This window comes from Penaeus japonicus, unplaced genomic scaffold (genome assembly GCF_977035675.1).
Source record: "Penaeus japonicus unplaced genomic scaffold, GWHDUDI00000001_assembly GWHDUDI00000029, whole genome shotgun sequence".
Taxonomy (NCBI): Eukaryota; Metazoa; Arthropoda; class Malacostraca; order Decapoda; family Penaeidae; genus Penaeus; species Penaeus japonicus.
Window position 1 is genome coordinate 6,313,338 of NW_028234431.1, and position 25,000 is coordinate 6,338,337.

The 25,000-nt window shown below is 45.2% G+C and overlaps 1 protein-coding gene across 17 annotated transcripts in view; it reads right to left on the reverse strand.

The window, feature by feature from the left end:
- Positions 1–25,000, reverse strand: part of LOC122246973 (hormone receptor 4) — a 279,086-nt gene that overhangs the window by 1,113 nt on the left and 252,973 nt on the right. For 8 of the 17 annotated variants that reach the window (XM_043005923.2, XM_043005940.2, XM_043005931.2 and 5 more), the window contains 11 exons: positions 7,486–7,576; positions 6,580–6,747; positions 5,175–6,464; positions 4,871–5,019; positions 4,606–4,667; positions 3,001–3,231; positions 2,645–2,779; positions 2,136–2,399; positions 1,665–1,857; positions 1,352–1,479; positions 1–1,105 (listed from right to left, as the gene is read on the reverse strand). The exon at positions 1–1,105 is cut by the window's left edge and continues 1,113 nt beyond it. In XM_043005923.2, coding sequence (XP_042861857.1) covers positions 1,025–1,105; positions 1,352–1,479; positions 1,665–1,857; positions 2,136–2,399; positions 2,645–2,779; positions 3,001–3,231; positions 4,606–4,667; positions 4,871–5,019; positions 5,175–6,464; positions 6,580–6,747; positions 7,486–7,571 — 2,787 coding nt within the window. In that variant the 5' untranslated portion in view covers positions 7,572–7,576 and the 3' untranslated portion in view covers positions 1–1,024. Of the gene's footprint in view, positions 1,106–1,351; positions 1,480–1,664; positions 1,858–2,135; positions 2,400–2,644; positions 2,780–3,000; positions 3,232–4,605; positions 4,668–4,870; positions 5,020–5,174; positions 6,465–6,579; positions 6,748–7,485; positions 7,577–16,947; positions 17,339–25,000 lie in introns of those variants that run through there. The other 9 variants (XM_043005953.2, XM_043005971.2, XM_043005962.2 and 6 more) reach the window with 3 other exon arrangements.

Sequence of the window (25,000 nt, forward strand, 5' to 3'; positions counted from 1 at the left end):
AGAAGGAGACATGTGCCTCTGAGATACAAATCTTCTGTATAAACCTTAATATCTAAAAGTGATGTGTTTGTCACATGACATTCTGAATAACTTTTTGCACTTACGAGATCAGTGCAGTGAAAACTGTTAGTAGGATCTTTCTAGGAACTGTTTCCTTGTTACTGTCGGTAATACTAAAAGTGGTCGTTCATACAATACTGTTAACGTAGTGAACGAGTCTGATAGCCCATCCTTGCAGGTACTCATATAAGTACTCCCTAACACAGAGCAGAACACAGTCATGTGACTTCACATGAGGGAGCCGAGGATCACACTCCCAGCCATCAACCATACTGCACCTACATGTTGCTTCCCACTCCCTACTTGGGGCTCTTGTGGAAAACCACCCTACACTGTCTTGTGCTTGGTCACACTCTTGAGAACACCATAAAACTAGAATTCTCCGAATAAGTAGACTCAATGTTCTGCGACTAGTAAGAAAACATTATATACGGTGGTGAAAAATAGCAGTGGAAGGGAAGTTGTACCGCAAATAATTGCACAACTTATCAGTCACACAGCCGTTAAGTATCTCTGTTGATTGTGGTGTCTTAGGATTTTCTTTTCTAATCCTAGAACATACCCATAAGTCTAATAAAGAAAGCCTTTGGTAAAATGTCTGAAGAAAGTTTTATATATTCTTTACAAGAAATTATACATAAATTGCTCAGAAACTGGTACATTTCCCATCACAGGTAAACTGGTTGCACAACCACAGGAAAAAAACAACTGTTGCTTTCCTTTAGCAAAATAAATGCTCTGGCTAGATTGTCACTTCATAAACAACACACTTCTTGCAGACATTGGTAACATTCATGAGCTGATCATATGAAAAGTCATGATGTGGGCGGCTGCTAGACGTGGTGATGCGAGTGGTGGCAGCCCCCCATGGCTGCTGACCACAGCAGAGACATAGGACGGCATGTGGTTCACTACAAGCAGCATCACAAATGACTTGCTCTAAGAACCAACCATCTGTTTATTGCTATCTGTTGATTGAAGAGTTCAAAAGGAAGGGGACGTATAACATTTTTGTTTCTAACAGCTTGGCTGCAGCAGCTTGAATCTGGAAATAACATTAGTTATGAATTAATATGTATTAAAAGAAAGAAGAAAAGACTTGCAACCTTTAAATAAGATTAGTTATAAAATAATTAGAAAAAAAAAGTAAATTACATTACTTATAATTCAATGTGTTCTTTCATAAAATATTTACTTTAAAGACAATACAGATATCATAGAGAAAAATATCCCATCAGACAAATGACTCCATAATGATTAGTATTCCAGGAGTTGGACTGTGAGAACTTACATCCGGAAGTCTGACTAGCAGGTCCTGGTATCTGGTGGGTTGGGAGGGATAGTGAGTTTCACAGAAGGAGCGAAGGCAATTCATGTACCGGTCCTGGATCACTTCTAGTTCCTTATGGTTATTCCGTGCTGTTGAGGAACAAGGTAGATATACATTAGAGGACACTAGGCATTATGCATTGTGTATTAGAATTAGTAAATGATCTTCAACATACAAGTTTTCACTGTAGTTCTAATTTATGGCAAACCATTTCTTAAAAATTTCTCATTTATGGCATTTGCCTCTACTAAAATAACTGGAGATTTATACTTACACTGGTTAAGCATGGCAATGACTTTGAGGCAAACATATTCCTCAATTCTGATCTTTGCTTTGCGGAGCGCTAGCGTCACATGAGTAATTTTCTCAACCATAACACCAACTTCCTGACGAAGCTGGTCCATTGTGATGGGTCTTCCCATCATGGAATTCAAGCAAGTTTGTAAAGTACAAAGGTTGTTGGATACCTGAAAAAATACAATGTTGTTAAATATGGAATCTCAATTTAATTCATCTAAATTAATGATTTGCAACCTGACAATGAAGGTATACTTTTCACAGAAACAGACCTGATAAATACAATACAATTTTACAGTATTTTTTTTTCTCCTTAAGAAAGTCAATTTTCATATCAGCATACTTGCAATCTAATTCTGGTAACACCTCCCAATGAACTGAAGCATCTAACTACCACATGATCATAAAAGCCAAGCTTGCTATTGTAACTCAAAATGCAACAACTTACTTCTTGATGGAATTCTGCTTCGGTTCCATCTGAGGATCTTGATGCTAAATTTTCACGCCCATGTATAGCCTGATAAGCAGAGGTGGTCAGCACCAAAAGTTCATGCCACTTGTGTGTTAATAGTCTTGTGTGAACCTCTACAGGGAGTTCCTGGTAGAAGGGAAGGCGTTTGGTCCATTGCACCAACTTTATAGAAATTGAGTCACCAAGATGTCGGAGTTTGGTGGACAGGTCACTCTTGTGGTCCAGTAAGTCTTCTAGATTCTGTAAAGTGATTTGACAGAGTTAGTATCAAGTTTAAGAAAAAAATAAGTTTACTAAGTTACAACACTTCCATTACATTATCATACAATAAATGTATATTTTTATTCTATGAATATCATATATATGGTATGTTACTGTTATGCTATGTGAATAGTATATATCAAATTTCAAAGTGCATACAATTGTTCTATCATATAACATATTCAATGCCAAAGCACTATGCATCATCTATCTTTGTCACTTACTTTTAACGTGGCAATATCTTCGAAGTCGTCACACTCTATAAGCATCCGGATCATAGCTTGGGCTACAGGGTAGGGTGTGACGCGCTCTCTAGTTGATGTCACATTATTATCTAGTCTATGACGGAAATGTGCAACCTGGAAAAATGAATAATAATAATAATGATAAACCCAGTTAACAAGAATAAAAAAATAACAAATAAATCTTTCAATAAAGCTAATACATTCTATATATAAGTTCACATTGAAGAGTAATCAATATGTAATTATCTTTTAAAGAAAACTTTAGATCATTATCATGCAACCATTAGCCTGATAGATATAAAAATAATAAATAAAATAAAAATATCACCACTCACCTCAGCAGGATTAGTAAGGGCTGCTTTTAGTATGTGTCCACTGTTGAGGCCACTTGTAATGGGTGATGTAATTGGGGGAGATGTGAGAGGACTGGAAATGGGCATCGGTAGAGAAGTGGCTAAAGAAGTCGTCCCGGCCATCATGAGCGGGTCGAGTCCCACTTTCTTGTCAGGAGAGCTGCTTCCTTGCTTCATTTGTCCATTCTTTTTATTCTTCTTTTTGTACTTTACCTAAGGGAAAAAAGGCTGTTTACATATGTCCAGAATAATGGGGAAGGTTTTATAGTGATTTCACAAATCCTTATAATTGTCAATCCTCTCTAGAGAATCAAAGCAAATGGGAAATTAATAGAACATAATGAAATTATTAGAACATTTCCAAATCAAGAGAATCAATCAAAGAGAAATCACATTCTAGATATATTAATATTATACCTAAAGAATCACTTAGAAATTACTGTATCTTGAATAACATGCAGTGCCACAAACAAGCTCTTTCTGTGAGTGACTAGCACCATCACAAGATCCATAAGTTTCAATGGAAAGCTTAGTCAAATGTATCTACCTTTTCTTTCACTGCTGTATTCAGCTTTAACTGCAATACAGTGCTTGAATCTTATGGTGATTACCAAGTAAAGAAATAATGAAAGCATGACTACCCTAAGTCACACAAACAATAAGATACATATTTATCATGAAAAAATGCTTGCACAACATTATATAAACTGTGAGACACTTTTAGACTGAATACTTCCTATTTAATATTTCAAGAGAGTCCTGAAGCTTTTGAAACATATATTACAAATGGACAAAGTCAGAAAGAACAAACTAGTCAAAGAGAATCAGTCAGGAGCAGGAAAATAGACATTCTCCAACGCAGACAATCCTACTTTGTGAACCTCCTAAACACAAGACAAAACACACCTCATTTGAACAGTGAAGAAACACCATGCAAATCTGATGACAATAACCTTTTTTTTTTTGTCCACACAAAGAAAATATAAGAAGCACAAAAAGCTACAGATGAGGCGCGTGCAGGGCTAACTTTGCCTTACCTCCTTCCAAAAAAAGTTAAAGCTACTTTGAAAATAAGGTGTAAACCCTCACCATCAGTCCATGTGCTTGCTTGCATCACACACCTACAAGAAACCACTGTCTCCATGGATTAGTTGAGATAGTCCTTGCAATAAGTTCATACCGGGATGTAGGCAACTTGTTAATTTAAAGCAAACAAGACAAAAACCAAACAAAATTTACTTTACCAGAGAATTAAAATAATAATAAACAATAATGATAAAAATCAGAACTGAAAACTGTTCATTGCACAGAACAAGCAAGTCTAAGTTTTTTTTTTCACTTTCTTTCACCTTTTCAAACGTTTAATCACAGCACTGTCTGTCTGATCCCTTTCAAAGTTCCGGAGATCTTGTCATGTTTGCGATTCATCTTCTTATTTCAAAGCATCTTCATATCTTCAGTCTATACCATATTAGTAATGAAAAAATTAAACAGACAAGCTACTAGCATATTGTTTGTTAGACTAGAACTTCCTGGGGAAATAATACTGCAATGGTTAAAAGCTACTTGGAAAATAAATCAACTAACCTTGTATAAGTTATAAACTGCTCCCGAATTACGACCACCTGGCATCCTGTCTTCTCTTACAGCTGTTGGGAAAGATTTTTGATTTAGACAAATCAATCAGAGCTACGATAAGCTCACATATCCAATTATACTTGATGCTATACTTAATCTGTATGTTCATTAAATTCTTTGAGAAAGAGGAAATCTATAATTTGCTTTTATAATCTCATTCATTATGCATTTTTGTAATCAGCAAACAAGGGACAATTGATGAGTAGATACATACCAGCAAGGACCATGCCTTGACGTAGGCACTTCTGGAAGCGACAGTACTGACAGCGGTTGCGCTGTGCCTTTGTAATTTCACAGTCTCCATCCGCAACACAAGTATACACCCTCTTGTTCTGCACTGTCCGCTTGAAGAAGCCTTTGCATCTGAAGATAAAAAAAAAGAATCATTAACTGTCTTCTTTAGTTGATATTATGCACAAAGCAAATCTTTTACAAATAAAATGCAATTTTCACCTTAAAATTAAGAAAAGATCTTTTCAAACTTCCTCTCCATAATCAAACTATCATTCCTTACTTACCCTTCACAAGTGATGATGCCATAATGGAGGCCAGTTGCACGATCTTCACAGATCATGCAAATCATAGGCTGGTCTTCTTCGTCCTCCTCAACTGGAGCAGGTTGAGCAGGTGCACTGGTGGCAGTTTCCACCCCATTGGTACGGGAGCCCCACATCCCAACTGTTGAGAGGTTCATGGCTGCTGGGGAGTCTGGCTGCGTCTGAGGCAGCTGGCTTCGGTCTCCTGCCCATAATCGCTCCATATTGAGGGGAGTGGATGGGTGTCGCTGGGTATCAGCATTACTTGGAGAATGAATGTAGGGTGCATTGTGGAGGAGCTGTAATTCACTTGGAGAACTTTGTGGTGATCCCAATCCTCTAACAACCTGGTAACCAGGGGAGGATGGAGCAACTGTGTATGGAGAGCGTGAGACTGGGGTTGGAGCATGAGGAGATCTTGCACTTGGAGTTAAGGGGGAACGGGCAGCTGGTGAGAGTGAGAGCGTACTTGATGGGGAAAGTTGGGGTGGAGATCCTCTTCTATCCTGACCTAATGACAGGAGACCATCTACAGAGGCACGCACTGCATCACTAGTATCAGCACCATAGCCACAGTTACTGGCAGGACCAAGCACCTCACGGGGTGCTTGAGAGGCTGGAGTCTGTGATTCATTTGGTGCAGTCCAGAACATGGTCTTGACACCACCTGCTTCTCCCATTATAACTGTAGGGGTACGGAGGCGGGGGGAATATCCAGCTCTGCTTGAATCAGCAGGAGCAGCAGCAGTCACTTGAGTGGAAGGCGTAGGTTGTACAATCCCTCCACTGATGAGCTCAGGCCTTACGCCATTAATGCGGTTAGCAGCTCCACCCCAGTATGGAGGGCCAGTGCTTACTGGTGCTCCACAACGCAGCCCAACAGGTGTGCTGGAAATTCCTGGCGCCAGCCCGGCCATTGTGGCAGCCAACGTGTAGGGCGTGGGAGGCATTCCTCCTAAGGAGGTCAGTGGTGGTCCTAAAGATACTAATGGTGGAGGAAGAGGCGTAGATACTGATGTAACTTCATGTATATGTTCACTGGTATCTGCTGGAGGAGGTGTGGTGGACATACGCTCTGGTAAATCATCTTCACACCTGTGAATTGTTTCTACACTCATGTGAGTTCCCGATGGTTGCGGTGTGCCCGATGAGGACACAGGCTGTCTGCCACCGCCGTCAAACACATGGGCGTCCTGGGTGTCATCCTCCTGGCCACACTCTGCACTACTTTTAACCTCATTGAATTCGTCTCCTGCACTGTCTGGAGATGATCTGAAAAATAAATACATCCGTCAGTACATGAATGCTAGCTATTAATTACGAATGCTGCATGGTAATTGATTTATAATGTGGCTCACAGAAATATCGTTAAGTGAGAGACACCCACCGCTCGTGGATCCGTGGCTGTGGGCGTGGCGAGGACCGAGGCGATCCCGACGGCAGGTAAGACGCTGGTGGCTGGAGAGGACTACAGGATGAGGTCTCAGCGCCAGAAGACCCAGAGTCCGGCGAGCAGGACGAGGTCTCGGCCAAGCTCTCCCCGTCGCTGCTGCACCTATCAACAAGTCATCATTGTTTATTCTCTGCATATATATCGTAATTTTACAATTCTTATTTATAACTGCAACCCACCCACATAAAAAAAAGTTTTGAATGACCTTTTTTTTGAGTGTGCAGTGAAGGTTTGCATGAGTAAGTGAAATCTGGCTCCTTATGACCCTAGATTTAGCATGGGTGGCATAAACTCGGTGTAAAGCACCATTTCATTCCTTTACAGTAAAGGAAACTTAAGGACAGAGATTTCACTGCATAAATGCATTATAAGAGTGTAGCTACTAAAAAGAACAATTTTCTAAATATAATCATTGAAGCACTGGTAAAAAAAACTAAGTTCTGACAGTAAGTGCAAAAAATATACATCCCGTTGAGGTAACCCAGACTATATAGAAAGTTATTGTACTGCAATTCCTTTATCGATAATATTACGAATATTAAAAAGATATACCAAAACTGGAGAGTCAGTCTTAGTGAAGGAGGAGCACAGCAACAAATACTCTTAAGCATAATCAAACACCCCCTTCCCTTTGAATCCAAGAAATTGAAAAGGTTCCGTAAATTCCTTCACCCTAAAACACCCTTCCTCCTTATCGCACCTGAACATAATAACCAACCCTCCTCCTTGACGTCAGAACAAAGAGATTTAATACCTCCAAGTAGTTCTCAAGGAGCCAATAACCCCGACATTTGAGAAATTTCCTGCGAGAAAGAGAATGGGAAAGGAAAGAGGGCTTACCGGGAGTCTACTTTACGGCGCTTAAGCTTGAGGTCCTGGAAGAGGCTCATCTTGACGCCGTCACACTGGAGCAACGTCACCGTCATAATTCCTGGAGAGAGAGAGAAACAGAACGTTTATTGTTGTGTCAGAGATGTACGAACAATTCAAATACATGTTGTATACCGCGCGGTAAAATAAAAATGATAATACACGTTATACATATTATACAATAAAAATAGATGTTCATAGATATATAATTACATGTAAGATAAGATACCGCTAAAACATGTGCTTTATTTCATACAAATATTATACGAACTATATATATTTAAATAAAATTATATATTATATAAAACTACAAACAATGATTGATGTTACTCTTATAAATAAATAATCGATATATATCAAAATGACGTAGGCAAAATACTTTATAGAAATTATTAGAACTGATCTAGCATGTTTATAGCGATCCACTGCTGTGTGAATACCATAAGGCCATGATGACCTTTGCAATACTGTAGATGTATTTCGGGTAAATTCCGTACCTTGCATTATAAATGTGTGTGTGTGTGTGTGTGTGTGTGTGTGTGTGTGTGTGTGTGTGTGTGTGTGTGTGTGTGTGTGTGTGTGTGTGTGTCTTCATACATAAATATGTGCACCAGTTTAATAACATGTACGTATTAATTATCGCAAGTGCGCAGCCTTACAATTAATACGCACGTCGCAATTCCCGCTTCTACCTCCCTCCCAGCATTCGCCACTCTTCCGCAGGCGAGCCACCTGGAGGCAGCATCGGCGTCACCCTCGGGCCTAGACGAGACGAGGCGAGAGAGGCCTGCTCATGGTCGCTTATTAACCAGCTTCGCATATTCCCTGACTCCCTTTTCCTTCAATCAATACAAATCCCCTTATTCCCATTCTTTGGATGACTTATCAACGTAAAAGAAATATAAAGAGAGTCTATCGGCGCAACTTTTCAAAGATACCACCCCTACGTCTGCCCGTACCCCAAATGCTCGGCAAAAACGTAGTAGAGTAGGGAAAAAAAGGCGCTTCGAACGGCGTATCTGAACATCCCACATGTATTTTACCTATAAGGAATTCAATCCCACGAATATGGATCTAGGGTAGACAAAGATTAAAAAAAAAAAGAAAAAAGAAAATACTTGACGGAGATCTTGAGTGTGTAAAAACGCAAATCACTTCCTGTCTGTCTCACCTTGAGCTAAAAGTCACGGTCACTGGTGATCGCGCTGACAAGTAAGGGAAAAAAAGTGAGATAGAGAGTGAGAGTGGGAGTGAGACGGAGCTGAAAGATCCTACGAGAGAAGAGAGAACAGTGACAAAGAGTGATAAGAGTCGAAAGGTCCGAAGTAGAAGTAGCACCCACAGGGAAGGTTGAAGGACCCACTGGAAAGAATAAGCACAGAGAATGAGGAGAAGTTAGAAGGTTTAGAGGAGGTGAGAGTAAGTACAGGAGTTATAGAGTTGAGAGTTGAAAAGGCTGGGGTGTTGGTAGAGGAGGAAAAAGGGAGAGAGAGAGGAGGTCATAAAAGTGAATGCCATTGTACAACAGCGGAAGTTAAAGATGGGCAGCATTGAATCGAATGAAAAATATAGACGACGATAAAGAAAAGCAATGCATCAAATTTAAATTGCAAAAAAACAAATAATAAAATAATGATAATAATAATAATGAAAAATATCGCTTCAGCCACTTATGTGTTTGTATTATCCACTCGACAGGAAAGTTACAAGAACAAAAACACAGAAGACCTTTACTACACCAACCTCGCGGCACAAGGTTTCAGCACTAAGCCAACAGAGACGGGAGATACCGTTAGGACTATGATTATAAATCTTGTTAGCCAAATTGATGATCACACGAGCTGCGTTAGGCGGCGAAGGAAAGCAAGGCTCGGTGAAGGTGCGGGTGGTAACGGTAAATTAATGGCAGGTTCCCCGGGACAGCAAGACCCGCTGTAGGAGGCATCCCAAGGTCACCCAGTGCCCTCCACTCCGCCGTCCCAGCATACCTCACACGTGGTTTCCTCGCCGTTGTAGAGCCGTTCGCGCTCTCACACACGCGCGCTCTCTCACGTTCAAGCTTTCCGTTCTCCTCTTCGAAACTGAGACCTTGACCTTCCCTTCGCTCGAGGACGACATCCCCCCGAGGACCTTGACTAGCAGGACGGCCTGACATTGCCGATCGGGACGCAAAAATGCCTGCTGTAAACACGAGCTCCTTAAACTGCGCGCTACTCATGCTGTGGCTCCCGCGACCACGGCTCACTACCTGTCTGGCCGGCCTTCATCGGGGTTTCAAGGTGGCGAGAACTCATTGCCGTTAACTGAACGACCGCCTCCTCGCCACACCAACTTCTCAGACTGAAGAAGGTGTCGGTGCAGCTATCGTTCTTGTCTAATTCACCACGTAGTCAACGTAAGAAGATTAACGTAACGTAAGGAGATTAATAAATAACGACAACAACAACAAAAAATAAAATAAAAAACACGGCCAACAAGATACAAAAACTTCCCCTGCATACTGAGGCCACAATAGTATTAGTAAGAATGAGTACCCAGTCATATTCCAATGCTCGTAATTGAGTTCGAGAGATTGATATGCACTTTTCCAGCATGCGGGTGGCGTGACACCTGGCCAGTGAGGGGCGGCTTGGTGCAGCTTCGGGACACCCCTGGGCAGCTTGCCAACCCGGCTTGCGGATGCACCCCGTCCTGTCTACCTCATCTCAAACGGTTAAAACACGAAGCAATGTGGATGGAAGCGAACATGTGCGTAAAGTGCTGAGGGAGAGATAGAGGGAGGGCAGGAGGTAGAGGGTAGAGAGAAAGGGAGAGGGAGAGAGCGAGGGGAAGAGGAAAAGGAACAGGGTGAAGAGAAGAGGGATATGCAAAAGAGGGGGGTGGGCAAAGACAGAGACAGGGAGGGGAAGAGGAACACCCACATTAAGCATTAACAACATCATCACATCAAAAAAAGAATCGAACTCAACACTCGTATAAACACACCAAATCCCAAGCTTCCGGACTGTCCCACACCACGAGGAAGTGCGCCTCCCCCTCCACTCCCCTACCACCACCACCACCAACTCCTCCTCCTTCTTCTTCTTCTTCTTCTTCTTCTCCTCCTCCTCGTTCTCCTCCTCGTTCTCCTCCTCCTCCTCCTCCTCCTCGTGATGGGCCTCCTCTTCCTCCCCTGCGACCGAACCAGCGCTTCCGTCCACACCTCCGCCTCAGGCCCTCTCGTCGCGCCGTTGTGATTGTCGGTCGGTCGCCGTGAGTCTTCCTGTGTATGGCAGTCGTAGTGTTGTTGTTGTTTTTTTTAATTATATTTTTCTTCTTTTAGTTTAGTCGTTTGCTTTTTCTTTTTCTTATAGTTTCTAGATATTTTTTTCACGGTACTAGTTCTTGGGGCGAATGGGATGGTAAATCAAGGAACAGTAGCCAGGAAGCTTGGCGTATGGTGGGAGTTTGTTTGTGTGAGCGCGAGAGAGAGAAAGAGAGAGAAAGAGAGAGAAAGAGAGAGAGAGAGAGAGAGAGAGAGAGAGAGAGAGAGAGAGAGAGAGAGAGAGAGAGAGAGAGAGAGAGAGAGAGAGAGAGAGAGAGAGAGAAGAGAGAGAGAGAGAGAGAGAGAGAGAGAGAGAGAGAGAGAGAGAGAGAGAGAGAGAGAGAGAGAGAGAGAGAGAGAGAGAGAGAGTGAATGAGTGAGAGAGTGAGTGTCTAAGTGTGTGTATGTGTGTGTGTGCGTGTGCATACTTCTATGCTTTGACTTCCGTGGCGTCTCTCACGTGGCGGAGAGCAGCGCCGGGGGGGTGGCCAAGGCCGCTGGAGGTCCCACATGCTTAGAACACTAAGTGGGCCGCCCCATAACCACTGGCACTTCCTGATCCTCCACGCCCGCGCCATGCACGGTGCTATGGCACTTACTCGTACACCCACGTTCTTTCTATTTCTATTTCTCTCTCTCTCTCTCTCTCTCTCTCTCTCTCTCTCTCTCTCTCTCTCTCTCTCTCTCTCTCTCTCTCTCTCTCTCTCTCTCTCTCTCATATAAAGCAAAGACGCATGAACGAAGAAAAATACGCACACACACAAACACACACACACACACACACACACACACACACACACACACACACACACACACACACACACACACACACACACACACACACACACACACACACACACACACACACACACACACACACACACACACACACACACACACACACACACACACACACACACACACACACACACACACACACACACACACACACACACACACACACACACACACACACACACACACACACACACACACGCAAGATAACTCTAGCCTAAAAATCCGCATCAATGAACTTGGACCCTTGTATCACGATACACGAAAACTGTAACGAGATCTTCCTCGCAAGGTTGTCGACGCGATTAAGGGAAACCGAGCATAACTACGAGGCAGAGAGCGTGGAGCGGCGAGCATGCCACGTCCACGGCGATGATTAGAGTACATAATTGCTCCGTGTGTTACAGGTAGCCTGCGAGTGGCGGTTACAGATCATGTTTCGGACGCGAACCGCGATGGCTGCAAGGTCGTCTGGAGGCTACCGTGGGTATGCGGCCGCCACTAGTCCGAGCTCCTTCGCTCCCTCACTCTGCCTGCGTTTCGTCTCCTTCACTTCACTTCGCTCCTTCACTTCCCTCTCGGTGGATTGTAGGTCTTGGTTCTCTTGTGGTCTGTCTTTATGTTGTTTTTTGTTTTGTAGCCTGTCTATAGCTTAATCTCTCCCTCTCTCACATTCTCTCTCTCTCTCTCTCTCTCTCTCTCTCTCTCTCTCTCTCTCTCTCTCTCTCTCTCTCTCTCTCTCTCTCTCTCTCTCTCTCTCTCTCTCCCTCCTCACCCTCTCTCTCCAATTTCTTTCCTCAAACCCCACAAATCACAGCTTTTAAGACACTGAACAATCAGCAACGGAAAATCCCCCCTCGCACACCTCTGCCGAAGAACAACTCTCACTTTTCAACCATTACAGTCACAGTTACGCTGCAACGTCCCCCCCCCCCTTCACCCGTCACGCCCCGCCCGTCCCTCCCCCTCCCCCTCCTCCCCCTTCGTCTCCTAATCCCCCCTCCCCCTCCCCCTCCCCCACCCGGGACACCACACATACCTCTCACTACAATGCACATTCACCTCCATGTAACATTTCGCTCAGTCACGATACATTCACTACATACTCTTCCCTGTCATAAAAGGGTCTCCATCACAATAACCTTTTTTTTTCTCTCTCTCTTCTCCCCCCCCTCCCCCCTCCCCCCGTTAACATTGCAATATTTTACCCCTTTGTGAACGTTGCTGCAATGCAACTGCGATGAATTGGTGCCAAATAGAAACACGGGCGATGAGCAGTTCGTTCGCGACGGCACGCATGCAGCTGAATTATGTGTCAATGAGGTCTTTTGTGTCCTTTGTGCTCCCTTGTCTATGCATTTCCTTCATCTGTGTCCCGTTTCCCTGCCTTCTCCCCCTCCCCTCCGTCACCCCCCTACCTCCCTCCCTCCCCGCCCTCTTCTGGAAGACCTTCTTCCCTCCACGATTGAGGTTAGTGAAGGCTCGGTGGTAACAGCTGGCTTGGAGAGGCTTGGCGGCTCAGCGAACGGCGTGGCGGTCTGCTTTTCTTCTGGCTCAAAGGCCTTCAACGGCGCCAACCATCTCATGCGTACACGTGTAAATGCATGCACATACACACACACACAAGCACGTACAAATGCATTCAAGATAAAATCCGGACCAAACTCATACACACATTTAAGCAATTGCAGACACAAAAACGTGCAAACACATATACACGCACGTGCGCACATACACACACACACAGACACACACACAGACACACACACACAGACACACACACACAGACACACACACACACACGCGCGCGCGCGCGCGATAACAGCCCTTTCGAATGTTACAATCATTGTATATGCATGTATCTGAGTGCGCAGCAACAATCAGAATATTTTGGTTGGTCTTAAAATAGCCTATACAAGGATATGACTTCAGCTACAAAAAAATAAATAGTTGCTCTTCGCTCAAAATACAAAATGCTGCACGAACAACGGGCGGAAAATCTGACGAGCAGCGTGGTATTTTTAGCCGAATAAATGATAGAGAGAGAGAGAGAGAGAGAGAGAGAGAGAGAGAGAGAGAGAGAGAGAGAGAGAGAGAGAGAGAGAGAGAGAGAGAGAGAGAGAGAGAGAGAGAGAGAAAGCGAAAGAGCGAGAAAGAGAAAAAAAAAAACTGAAAGAAAGAAAGAGACGCAGAGAGAAAAAAGAAAGAAATAAAGATAGAGAGAGCGAAAGAGAGAAAGAAGCAAGCGATGGCATGGAGCGTGGGCGAGCACTGGGATTACCGGAGCTAGCGGGAGAGACGGGCATGGATCAGTACCGTTACCCACGTGAACAAGAACACAACCATTTCCTGTCCCACTCTCCCACTCCGAGCTCTCCACGCACTGATACGCTGGTGGACCACATTACCGTATTTGCCCCGAGATTTATTCTCATATCCTGTTACTATGGATTGATTAGTAAGAGTACCGATAAAGCTTAACGTTTAAGACTTTACAGAAGAAAAATGGAGGCCTAAAAGAGAAGGCAAAGGAAAACAAAATGAGCCTGCTCTCCACTAGGACGTCGGTAACCGCAAGGCAGGAATTATAATTACAGAAAACGGAGACAGGCTTCCGCGTGGCTCTATAGCTTCCCACTTTCTCCTTTCATCCGTTGGCAACCTAGCATTCACACACTCTCGCTCATCCTCTTATCTTCCCCTTTCAAAGAGGCACATTTTTGTATTGGCTTCTCTGTATATGGAATGCGGTTTGCGTGTTCAGACTACGTGTTCTATAGATAAAGCGAACAAATGCTGTTTGGAATTCTTTCTTAGTTTAGGTTGTTGGGTCATCTTGCATTTTAACGCGCTTGTAAATAAAGCAATATATGATTAGTATAAGAGTCTCAGTAAGTCAGTCAGAGTCTGTCTGTCTCTGTCTGTCTGTCTGTCTGTCTGTCTCTCTCTCTCTCTCTCTCTCTCTCTCTCTCTCTCTCTCTCTCTCTCTCTCTCTCTCTCTCTCTCTCTCTCTCTCTCTCAATAAACATCATAGTGATTATATGATTTTTTTAAAAATCTACGACGGCCGCGAAGTAACAAAAACAGATGAATAAAAAGAAAGACAGAAAGAAAGAGGCAGAGAGGGAAAAGTGAGAGACGTCGCGGAGGAGAACTGCGAAGGTGAAGGTGACTGAACGTGACAAGTTAGTAAACGGGTGAAGGTGGAGAAACGTGTAGGTTTTCAGCACGAGGATTTGCACGTGTTGGGGCGAGGAATGCAAGTCACTTTAGCTCTCAAGGCTTGGGTAACGCACGACCCGACCTGAAGAAATAATTCCATCTGGTGCAGACGAATGCAGATTGACCTCATGCGATGTTGCTGTGATTATTCATATTTATGTGGTTTTTTTTTATCTTTGTATCAGGCTGATTAACTCTTTATATCTCCGTTCGCGTGTGATTCGTTGACGTTGGGAATTTATAGACAAGTCACCGAGTTCCTCGACCCGATCAACAGGTGTTTATGTGTGCGTGTTTATGGGCGTGTTTGTGCGTGTGTCTGTGTTTATGTGCGTGTGTGTTTGCATGTGCGTGTGTGTTTGCATGTGCGCATGTCTCTAGAAGTGGGAAGAGATACGGGAATACAACCTTGCGTTACCGGAGTGCCACGGCCACCCCGACCTTTCCCCGTTCCCAGTGGCACTTGCGCCGCGACGGAACGGGCGTCCGCGGCTCTCGGAAGCACACGATTATTTCCTCGTGCGCTTCCGCCTCCTCGCTGGGAGAGGAATGACGGATTTGTTCAAAGCCACTTTCTTGCTACGCACAGAAGGCGTTTCCGAGGACAACAAAACAGCAATCCCTTCCCAATCAGACAGCATGATCAAAATCTCTATACAGAACATATAATAATCCCAATCGTTCATACACATCTTCACATACACCCGCTTTCTAAAAATCTCCTCCTCCTCCTCCTCCTCCTCCTCCTCCTCCTCCTCCTCCTCCTCCTCCTCCTCCTCCTCCTCCTCCTCCTCCTCCTCCTCCTCCACCACCACCACCACCACCACCACCTTCTTCTTCACGCAATAATTGTCTGCAAGCAAGCTGGGTGATTGCGCGGCGAGGCCCCTTCACCCCAGTCAAGGTCCATCTTCACACGTCTCTGCGCTCGCAAAAACCAGGACTCGGCGATCACTGGGCGCCACCTGACCGTGTCTTCACAACACCCCGCTCTTATGCCTTGCTGTTTGTCTTATGGTCGCGCTTAAGTCGTTTTACGTAGTAATGGCACCCCTTTAAGAGTTTATTTGTATCGGGAGTCGTTTTTTTTTTCGAAGTATGATTGATATTCGTTAACGTTATGTTCTTTCTTAAAGTGTGGTTGTTCTTTTCGATTTACATGTTTTTTTTTCAACTTTGACAAGTCTGTTACAAGATCTTTCCATGCAGTTGCAAGTATAACTTTTATATCGTTTTATTACTTTCTTTCAATATCCACACACCCACAATGCATCTTTGGCTTTGCTTATCATATACGCGGCCAAAATTCATAGCAATAACGATAATGACAATAATAATAAAAATAATAACAATAACAATTATAGTAATACTGATAACAACAATAATAGCAACTACATCAACAAAAACAACAACAACAATAATAATAATAATAATCATAATAACAAGCAGAAATAGAACAGTGTATAAAGAAAAACAAATAGAATTGCTCAGATATCCAGAGAAATCCGTCTTAAAGATTGTAATACATTTTCGCTATGCACGAAAGACCTACAGACGCGCATTCATAAAGACGTCTAACTATGGACAAGCACGCATCCACGTTTCATCTGCAAACCTACATTGCCTGCAACGGTGTGACCCTCATACACATTATGCATCATTGCAATATCGCTTTCTCTATCGTTCTTATTCTCTTTCGGTACATTACATAATCCTTCTCATATTTTGCTTTTAATTAATTATTTTCCCCCTATATTCGGTATACTATTCTATCTTCAGTGGCATAAGAAACGTTCTACAAATACTGAAATGAAAAAAAACAAGTACATTCAAACAAAAATCACAAATTCCACTCCAAACCGCAAAAAATCACCACGTAGCAGAGAGAGCGTTGCATGGATACATAAAATCGCTTTTTCTTTCCGTGGTTGCTTTTTCAGCAGCCCTCCAGCGCTTGCTTCGTCAGCGGCCGTTTTTCCCTTTCACTGAAAATGCTTTGAATTCCCTTAAAAATAGAGGGGAATATCCCACCGGAATATTCCTGCACTAACACCAAAATCGAGAACAGGGTCGAGCAGCTCGACACTGCACGCGAAGCTCGTTGTCTTTACCTTGTGTAAGCATGGGTGTCGAATGAGACGGTTCAACTCTAATGTCCACCATAAAGGCGGCACTCTGCGGCCACGGGCGGGCAAGGCGCAGGTTCTATGGTAACACGCGAAGCAACAGGTGCAGGCTGCTCGTGGCACGGTCAGCCTGGACAACGGGCACGTGGCACCGCAGAGGTAGTAAGAGGCACTGTTGGATAAAACACTGAGGGCAGCATATAGGTCACTGTGCCACACTGGCTACACTTGTGCCACACTGGCACCACAACACAACACTCGGGACGACCGACACAGCTTAAGTAGCGACAGCACCGCTAGGGTCCCTCCACGCGAGGCGGTGGTCGGAGAGAAACTGGCGGACGAGCGAGAGCCTCGGGTTCGACCCCCCGACCGTCGTGGTCTCAGCACCGCCCATAGCCCGACGCCGGAGTCACGGCAGCTTTCTCTTTCATTGCGAGGAGCCCGAGCCAACCCGCGGCAACAACCAGTGCCAGTCCTCACGCCCGCCCGCCCGCCCGCCTGGGGGCCCCGCCCACAAAACACCCGACATTCAACATTCAACATGACTGCGATGATGGAACCTTGCAGACCGCACCTGCCATGGCCACCGCTGCGCCAGGCCAAAGAGAGCTCACCTCCGCCTAACTTTGACATTTGGAAATTCCCTTTTTGCCCACACTTAGCCATAGAGACACAATAACATATGCTGCCTCGTGGCTTTCTGGGCGTGTTTTACGAGACTCGAGGCAATGCAGTTGCAGGGAATCGGCTGCAAGGAGAAGGAGACTGATGAAAGTAACCATCAAGGTGGTCGGCTGAGCGGCTCCTTCAAGACCGAGAATAGTTCCCTCGCGGATAGCCCAGTGTCAGGGAACTTCGGTGGGAAGTCAAAGTGCTCGCAGTCCTTCGTCTCCTGTTATTCATTCTCTTTGGAGTTTTTGCCTTTTGCACAAATTGCGCGTCCAAGAACGGCAAGCATTCATCCTTCTTTTTAAGCGGCTGTAATTCGGCTGCGAACCAAGGAGGAAGACGGTAGATGTCAGGGTTCATGGAGAGAGAAGTGGGAGACAGAATAAGGGAAATAAGAGGGAGGGAGTAACAGATACAGTGAGTGAAGGAGAGACACAGTAAGAGAGAATGAGAGAGAGAGAGAGAGAGAGAGAGAGAGAGAGAGAGAGAGAGAGAGAGAGAGAGAGAGAGAGAGAGAGAGAGAGCAAAGAAAGAGAGAGGTATATAGATAGATGGTGAAAGACGCTAGAGAGAGAGTGAGAGAGAGAGAGAGAGAGCTACAGGGGTTTTGTGCTACATCGCCGCCAACGTCAGTCACAAGAAGCAACCGAAGTTTCACTCTCGCCCCAACAGTGCTCAAAGAGTATGACTCAAACCCCCTCCTTTTCCTCTCAGCGTGTTACTCTGACTACACGGCTACACCTCATGCCTTAGTGACTCCGTGTGCTCTCAGGATAATAAAGAAAGATGATAAAGAAAGGCACGGATTATGATGGAGGACACCTGATGGTCGCAGAGGGCAGCACCTGTCTGTCTAGCATCTGTTACAGGATACAGGCGCATTCCACCAGCGCCAATTAACATGTGTTCCTGAACGGGACCCCGGCGTCACTGGTATATAAAAATAATTCTTAAAGCAATCCTTGGCAAAAAATGATGAATTGTCTTATATACGTTTTTGTTGTTTGTCATTACACCATGATGTCTAAAACACTTACCAAGCAATCTAGTATTTGCAACTTTCAATAAAAATCTGCATCGTCATACTCTCAATGAATAACATGATCACGATGATGGTGAGAATGATGATTGTGGTGATGATGATGATGGTGAAAATAGCGAAACTAATGATTATGGATGCAATACATACATCACACACGATCATATTTATATGCACCCATAATCACCCCCCCCCCCCCCACACACACACACACGCACAGTCTACCTACATACAATCTCCTCAAGATTCCAGTCCTCCAGTAGGCCAAACCAAGTCATATGAGATAGGTCACTTCCTGCACTTACTGTACTCCGGTCCTCTCCCCTCCCTAACCCCACCCTCCTCTACCTCCAATCCTCCTTCTCTCCTGCCCTTAACCCCTTCTCCACCCCCACCCCCCACCCCATCCCCCTGTACCACCTTCTCCCGCACACTTAAGCGGAGACAACACTTGATATCGGGCGGCGATACGAGTTCTCGAGAGATCCCCAGATTTCCCGATTGACTTTGGTCCGAGCCGCAGGTAGCACGATCCCGGCATTCACAGTTACTCCGAGAGCCGTAACGAGTAACCTCACTTCCCTAAGGAACACAGGTAACGCGCACAGGTATAAAGGTAATTTCCGGAGGCGCAGGTAAACGTTACAAGGATCGGGGGGACACTCTTTAAGAGACTTCCGAAGATAACAGGTACCCCTGGAGCAACGGTCGTCACGCTTCATTACAGAGAGTCAGGTGTTACAGCTGTAGCGATCACACGGTACAACGGTTACGAAAACAAACAAGCATAAGAATAAGCAACGGCGACGGCGATACGAACAAGAGCAACAATAATAATCCCACCAAGTGCAAGTTTATCCTCGAAATTCACAAAGTTACTTGAGAGGCACGGAGTTTGCGGTACAGTTGTCTGACGAAAGTCCCCTTGTACACAAAACTACTTCCGGCTTCTCACTGTTACAGGTTGTGAGTGTTTTTTTTCCAAACTTGTAGATTCCGAGGACAGAAGCAATATCCTGGGCCGAGGAAATACTTCAGACACTTCCTGGGTAAAGTTCAGGGATTGAAATCTTTGTATGTATACTGAAAGTCGAACTGTTTAGTCACATATATGTCTATTGATCTGTTTATTCCCATAAGTAGATAAACAGTTATTTACATTTATGTTTGTTTGTTTGTTGATCTGTTTATTTATTGATAGAGAGGGAGAAGTATAGACAGGGAGAGAGAGGGAAAGAGAGAAAGAGAGAGAGAGAGAGAGAGAGAGAGAGAGAGAGAGAGAGAGAGAGAGAGAGAGAGAGAGAGAGAGAGAGAGAGAGAGAGAGAGAGAGAGAACGAAAAATGAAAACGCAAATTCAAAAATCGAAATAATATTAAAGAAACCATGAAAGCAAGAACAAAATTCCACACCCATAAACAAGGAAAACAAAAAGTTAACAAAAAGTAAACAAAGAAAGTAAACAAGAAAAGCACACACATATTGCCTTACAAGAGCGGCGTCTCTCTCCTCCGCCCATGCAGTCACTTGCCGCTGGACATGTTGTGGTCGCCCTGATTGCTTGCAAGCACATCGGAAAACACGGACTAAACGTAATACTGAAGGCTGCCACTTGATTATGTAAACAACTTTCTCCGCGACTTAGGGGGGTCTTTTGACAGCGGTGTCTGGCAACACCTCGAAGGGTGGAGGACGGGAAGTGTAGGAGGAGGAGGAGGAGGAAGAATAAGAACAAGAAGAACAAGAATAGGAGAAGGAGGCGTATGAGTATGAGTATGAGTAAGAGCAAGAGTACGAGTATGAGTCAGAGGAGGAGAAGTTGTCCCGGGAACAGGAAGAGAAAGAGGTGGCAATGGTGCTTTGTGGAAGGATCAGAGGAAGAGCGAAGAGGATGGCGTAGGAGACGGCGAGGGAAAGGAAGGGGGGGAAAGGAAGACAGAAAAAAAAGACAACCAAATAAAGAAAGCGAAAAGAAACAGCAGGACGAGAGAAAAAAAAATGAGATGAGATGTGAAAGAGGTGTGAAGAAGGAGTGCGGAGGAGAAAGTGAAAACACGCAGAACAAAGAAGACAAGAAGCAAACGAAGAAGAGAAGGTGGCGAGGGCCGTGCAGCAGCCACGAGTTTCCCTGTGACGCAGCACTTTGCACGTAACACTTTCCTTCTCCGAGCCACAGCTGATACCCTCCACGCCGCCCCCCTTACCCCCCCCTTACCCCCCTCCCCCTTAAGCACTTGCACTTGGGTACAAATCCATAACGAGTAGACCTGGCACGTTTTCAGCACGTACGGCCACAGACAGTTATTTTCGCCGAATATCAACAGCGCATGAATGAAAGTGAGTGAGATTTATTAAGTGGAGGGATGTGTTGGTGAGTGACTCGGTGCGTAACGCGCACATCCACACGCGCACGCACACTCACACTCACACTCACACGCACATGCACACGCACATGCACACGCACGCACAGAAAGAAAGAGAGAGAGAAAGAGAGAGAGAGAGAGAGAGAGAGAGAGAGAGAGAGAGAGAGAGAGAGAGAGAGAGAGAGAGAGAGAGAGAGAGAGAGAGAGAGAGAGAGAGAGAGAGAGAGAGAGAGAGAGAGAGAGAGAGAGAGAGAGAGAGAGAGAGAGAGAGAGAGAGAGGAACAAACAGACAGACCGAGAAAAATAAGACAGCAAATGAACAAACACCTGCGTGAGGGGTGTGTGAATGAGTGAGTAAGGAAGGGGGCGTCGGATCCAATGACTAGGAAGGTGAGGAAATGAATGCGCGAAAGGATGAGTTAGTGAGTGAACGAGTGAGTGTGAAAGAGGGATAATCCTACATAAACAAACCGCGGTTATTAATACCAGTCGTACAGGGGAGCGGTTACAAGCCGGGTAAACAAAACTCACCCGGAAATAAACGAAAGAGGCGAGAAAGGTGCTTTAGAAAGGAAGCTGTGTGTGTGTGTGTGTGTGTGTGTGTGTGTGTGTGTGTGTGTGTGTGTGTGTGTGTGTGTGTGTGTGTGTGTGTGTGTGTGTGTGTGTGTGTGAGAGAGAGAGAGAGAGAGAGAGAGAGAGAGAGAGAGAGAGAGAGAGAGAGAAAGAGAGAGAGAGAGAGAGAGAGAGAGAGTTTGTGTGTTGAGTTATATATGTGTTTGTACAGGAGGAGGACAGGTGACCGGCTGAATGTGTATCCACGTGTACGCGAGGTCGTGCCCTTTGCAACCCGAGCGAACGCCAGCGTCGAGCGGAAGGGCAGGGCCTTCGCCAGGAGAGCGGGCGGCGCCGTCGCGACCCTCACCCTCCGCGTCTCCTCATCACATGAAAGTCAAGGAGAAACTGTCGGCGTTTCTCCCCGGAAGTCCGCCCTGATCATCACCAGGAACTAGGAAACACCTTGTTACTTCCCCGACGCTTCGCTCGCTCTCGGCCCAGGGCGCTTCTTATCCACCTGGGATCGACACGACGAGGGGGGAGGGGGGAGGGGGTCAGGACAGCCCAGGAGACGCCCTGCTCGCGCGCCCGTTGAAGTCCGAACTATATAGTCACAGTAATCGTCAAAGTAATTATCTAGCAATAATAACGTAAAACGTTGTCTTGTTTTTTTGTATAATTTTTTGGTTTCAAAATCGCGCATAAAGTACCGGTGTTCTCAACAAACGAAAGCGTTCAGTAACATGATCTCTATATCTACTTTCTCTCTCTCTCTCTCTCTCTCTCTCTCTCTCTCTCTCTCTCTCTCTCTCTCTCTCTCTCTCTCTCTCTCTCTCTCTCTCTCTCTCTCTCTTTCTCTCTCTCTCTCTCTCTCTCTCTCTTTCTCTCTCTCTCTTTCTCTCTCTCTCTCTCTTTCTTTCCCTTTCTCTCCTTTCCCCACAGTCCAGCGTTGCGACACGCACTAAAGCCATACCCCGAAAGGTCAGAATCCCCGCCTCTAGCGGGCATTCTAGTATCTTTCCCCCCTCCCCCCCTCCCCTTCGCTCCATTCTATCCTTCTGGCCCCACACCTTGCTTCCCTCCTTGGCGTAGCCTAGGGAGTGAAGGGGAGGCGAGAGGGCGGTGGGGGGAGTGGGGGTGGAGGGAGCGGAGTGAGGCGTGCCCGTGACCCTTACCACGGGCCTGAATGTAGGTCATCGTAGCTTCGAAGCCGCTCCCCCTCCTCTCTCCCTTCCCTCCTCCCTCTCCCCTCCTCTCCTCTCCTAACCAGCTCTCGCGATCCCTCCGCAGCTCTCCCGTGCGTTGAAATAAAAAGCTCCCCTCTCGACCGGACCGTCCGACACTACCCTTGCTTGATGCAGCTTTCCAGATTTCCAGATTTCCAGCTCTCCGGATTACGGCGAGAGTGAAAATCGGCGTCGGTTCGCCATACGCTGACGTTTCTCGCCATGGCAACTGCGGTGCCGTCGCCTTCCGCGTGCTGTTTGTCTGATTTTGACATTGATCTCTTTCTATTGTATCTATCCATCTATCTATATACATGTGCGCGCGCGCGTGTGTGTGTGTTTGTTTGTTTGTTTGTTTGTGTGTGTGTGTGTGTGTGTTTGTGTGTGTGTGTGTGTGTGCGTGTGGTGTTTGAGTGTGCGTGCACGTCTGCCTGTATGTGCATAACGAATGTATTTGGTCAATCCCATCACACACATATAGTACATTATTACAAACGCACAAAACCACAAACCCTTCAATCTCCCCCTCCCCCCTCTCTATCATCCCCTCACCCCACCCCCTTCAACGGCGACACACAAACACACCCACTCGAACAAACACAAAAAATGTACACAAACAAAGACACCAATTAGACGCTCCTCTACCTGTGCGCGGTCGACATAATAACCAGCGGTCACAAAGAAACCGACTGAGGATTAGTCGGCCTACCAAGCATATAGGCCTACTCGTCTCTCGAGGCAATGCAGTTATCTTGATTTTTTTTAGAATTTGTTTCCTTGGTTTTGTGTTTAATTTTATCATAATTTCGTTTTTTATGTCGCATCCGTGTCTGGATATATATTTTTTTATAGCTATTATTAGTAATAGTTTAATTTTTCGTGTCCAAAAGTTATTGATGTCATTCGTTGTCAAATTCCAATTTCTGATCGAATAGACGTAAGCAATTCTGATGATCCATTTTGGTTCAAATTTCCTAATAAATAAACAAACACACAAAGCAAGAAATAAACAAGGAAAAGAAGAAGAAAAACAAAATCTACAACCGCATTCAAACCTTGACCTTCCCTCTTGACCGTCCTGCTACAATATAGCCGCGACGAATTTTCTCCCAATATTTCCCGACAAAACGAACGAACAAACAAAATGACAAAGAAGACCCAAAAAAAAGAAACCCCCCAAAGCTGGAAATTTAAGAAAAATAAATATATAAATAAATAAATAAACACGAAACAGAAAGGGAACGACCGAACGAGGAGCAAAACGAGCGAGCACCTTGAACGGCCATAACGCCTCGTCCGTTTACAAAAATAGGTTAGAGTAAAAGGTTCGGGAGGGTGGGGGAGGGTGGGGGTGGGTAGGGGTGGAGGAGGGGGGGGGGAAGATGGCGATACACAGACTTATATGGTCAAGGAAACCGAGCGGGGGAAGCCGTCGCTGTAACGGAGGATTGGGGTGTGGGTTGGGATTGGGGAGGAGGAAGGAGCGGGGGAGGTGGAGGTGGAGGTGGAAGAGGGGGCGGGGAGGTGGAAGAGGAGGAGGAGGAGGAGGAGGAGGAGGAGGAGGAGGAGGAGGAGGAGGAGGAGGAGGAGGAGGAGGAGGAGGAGGAGGAGAAGAAGAAGAAGAAGAAGGAGGTGGATGATGAGAACAAGAAGGAGGAGGAGGAGAACAACAACAGCAACAACGACAAAAGTAAGAAAAAAACAAGAAAAGGGTGGGAGTTAAGGAAAGGAAGAGAAAGGAGAACATGAGACAACAGAGAAGAATGAGGAATGGAGGCATGTCGCGAGGCGCTCTCGTCTCACCTCCTCGTCCCGCTTGCTACTCCCATCGGCCCCCCCCCACACACTACACACCACCATCCCCCCTCCCACCATCACAACTCACCACAAACCAAAAGCGATTGCACAAAAAAGGTGAAAGCTAGCTTGAGAACAGACACAACGAGCTGACAGTTGCACACACCAACAGCACATCCTTTATCGTCCGAGAATCCCATTCCAATCGCGAACCCACCCTCAACCACATCCACCCTATCCTCCTCCAGAAGGAGGAGGGAGAAGGAGAAGGAAGAAGAAAGAGAAGGAGAAGAGAAGAGAAAACAAAGAAAGAGAAGAAGAAGAAATAAAAAAAAAAGCAACAAAAAAGAAAAAAAAAAAAAAAAAGAACAAAGTAAAAAAAAAAAAA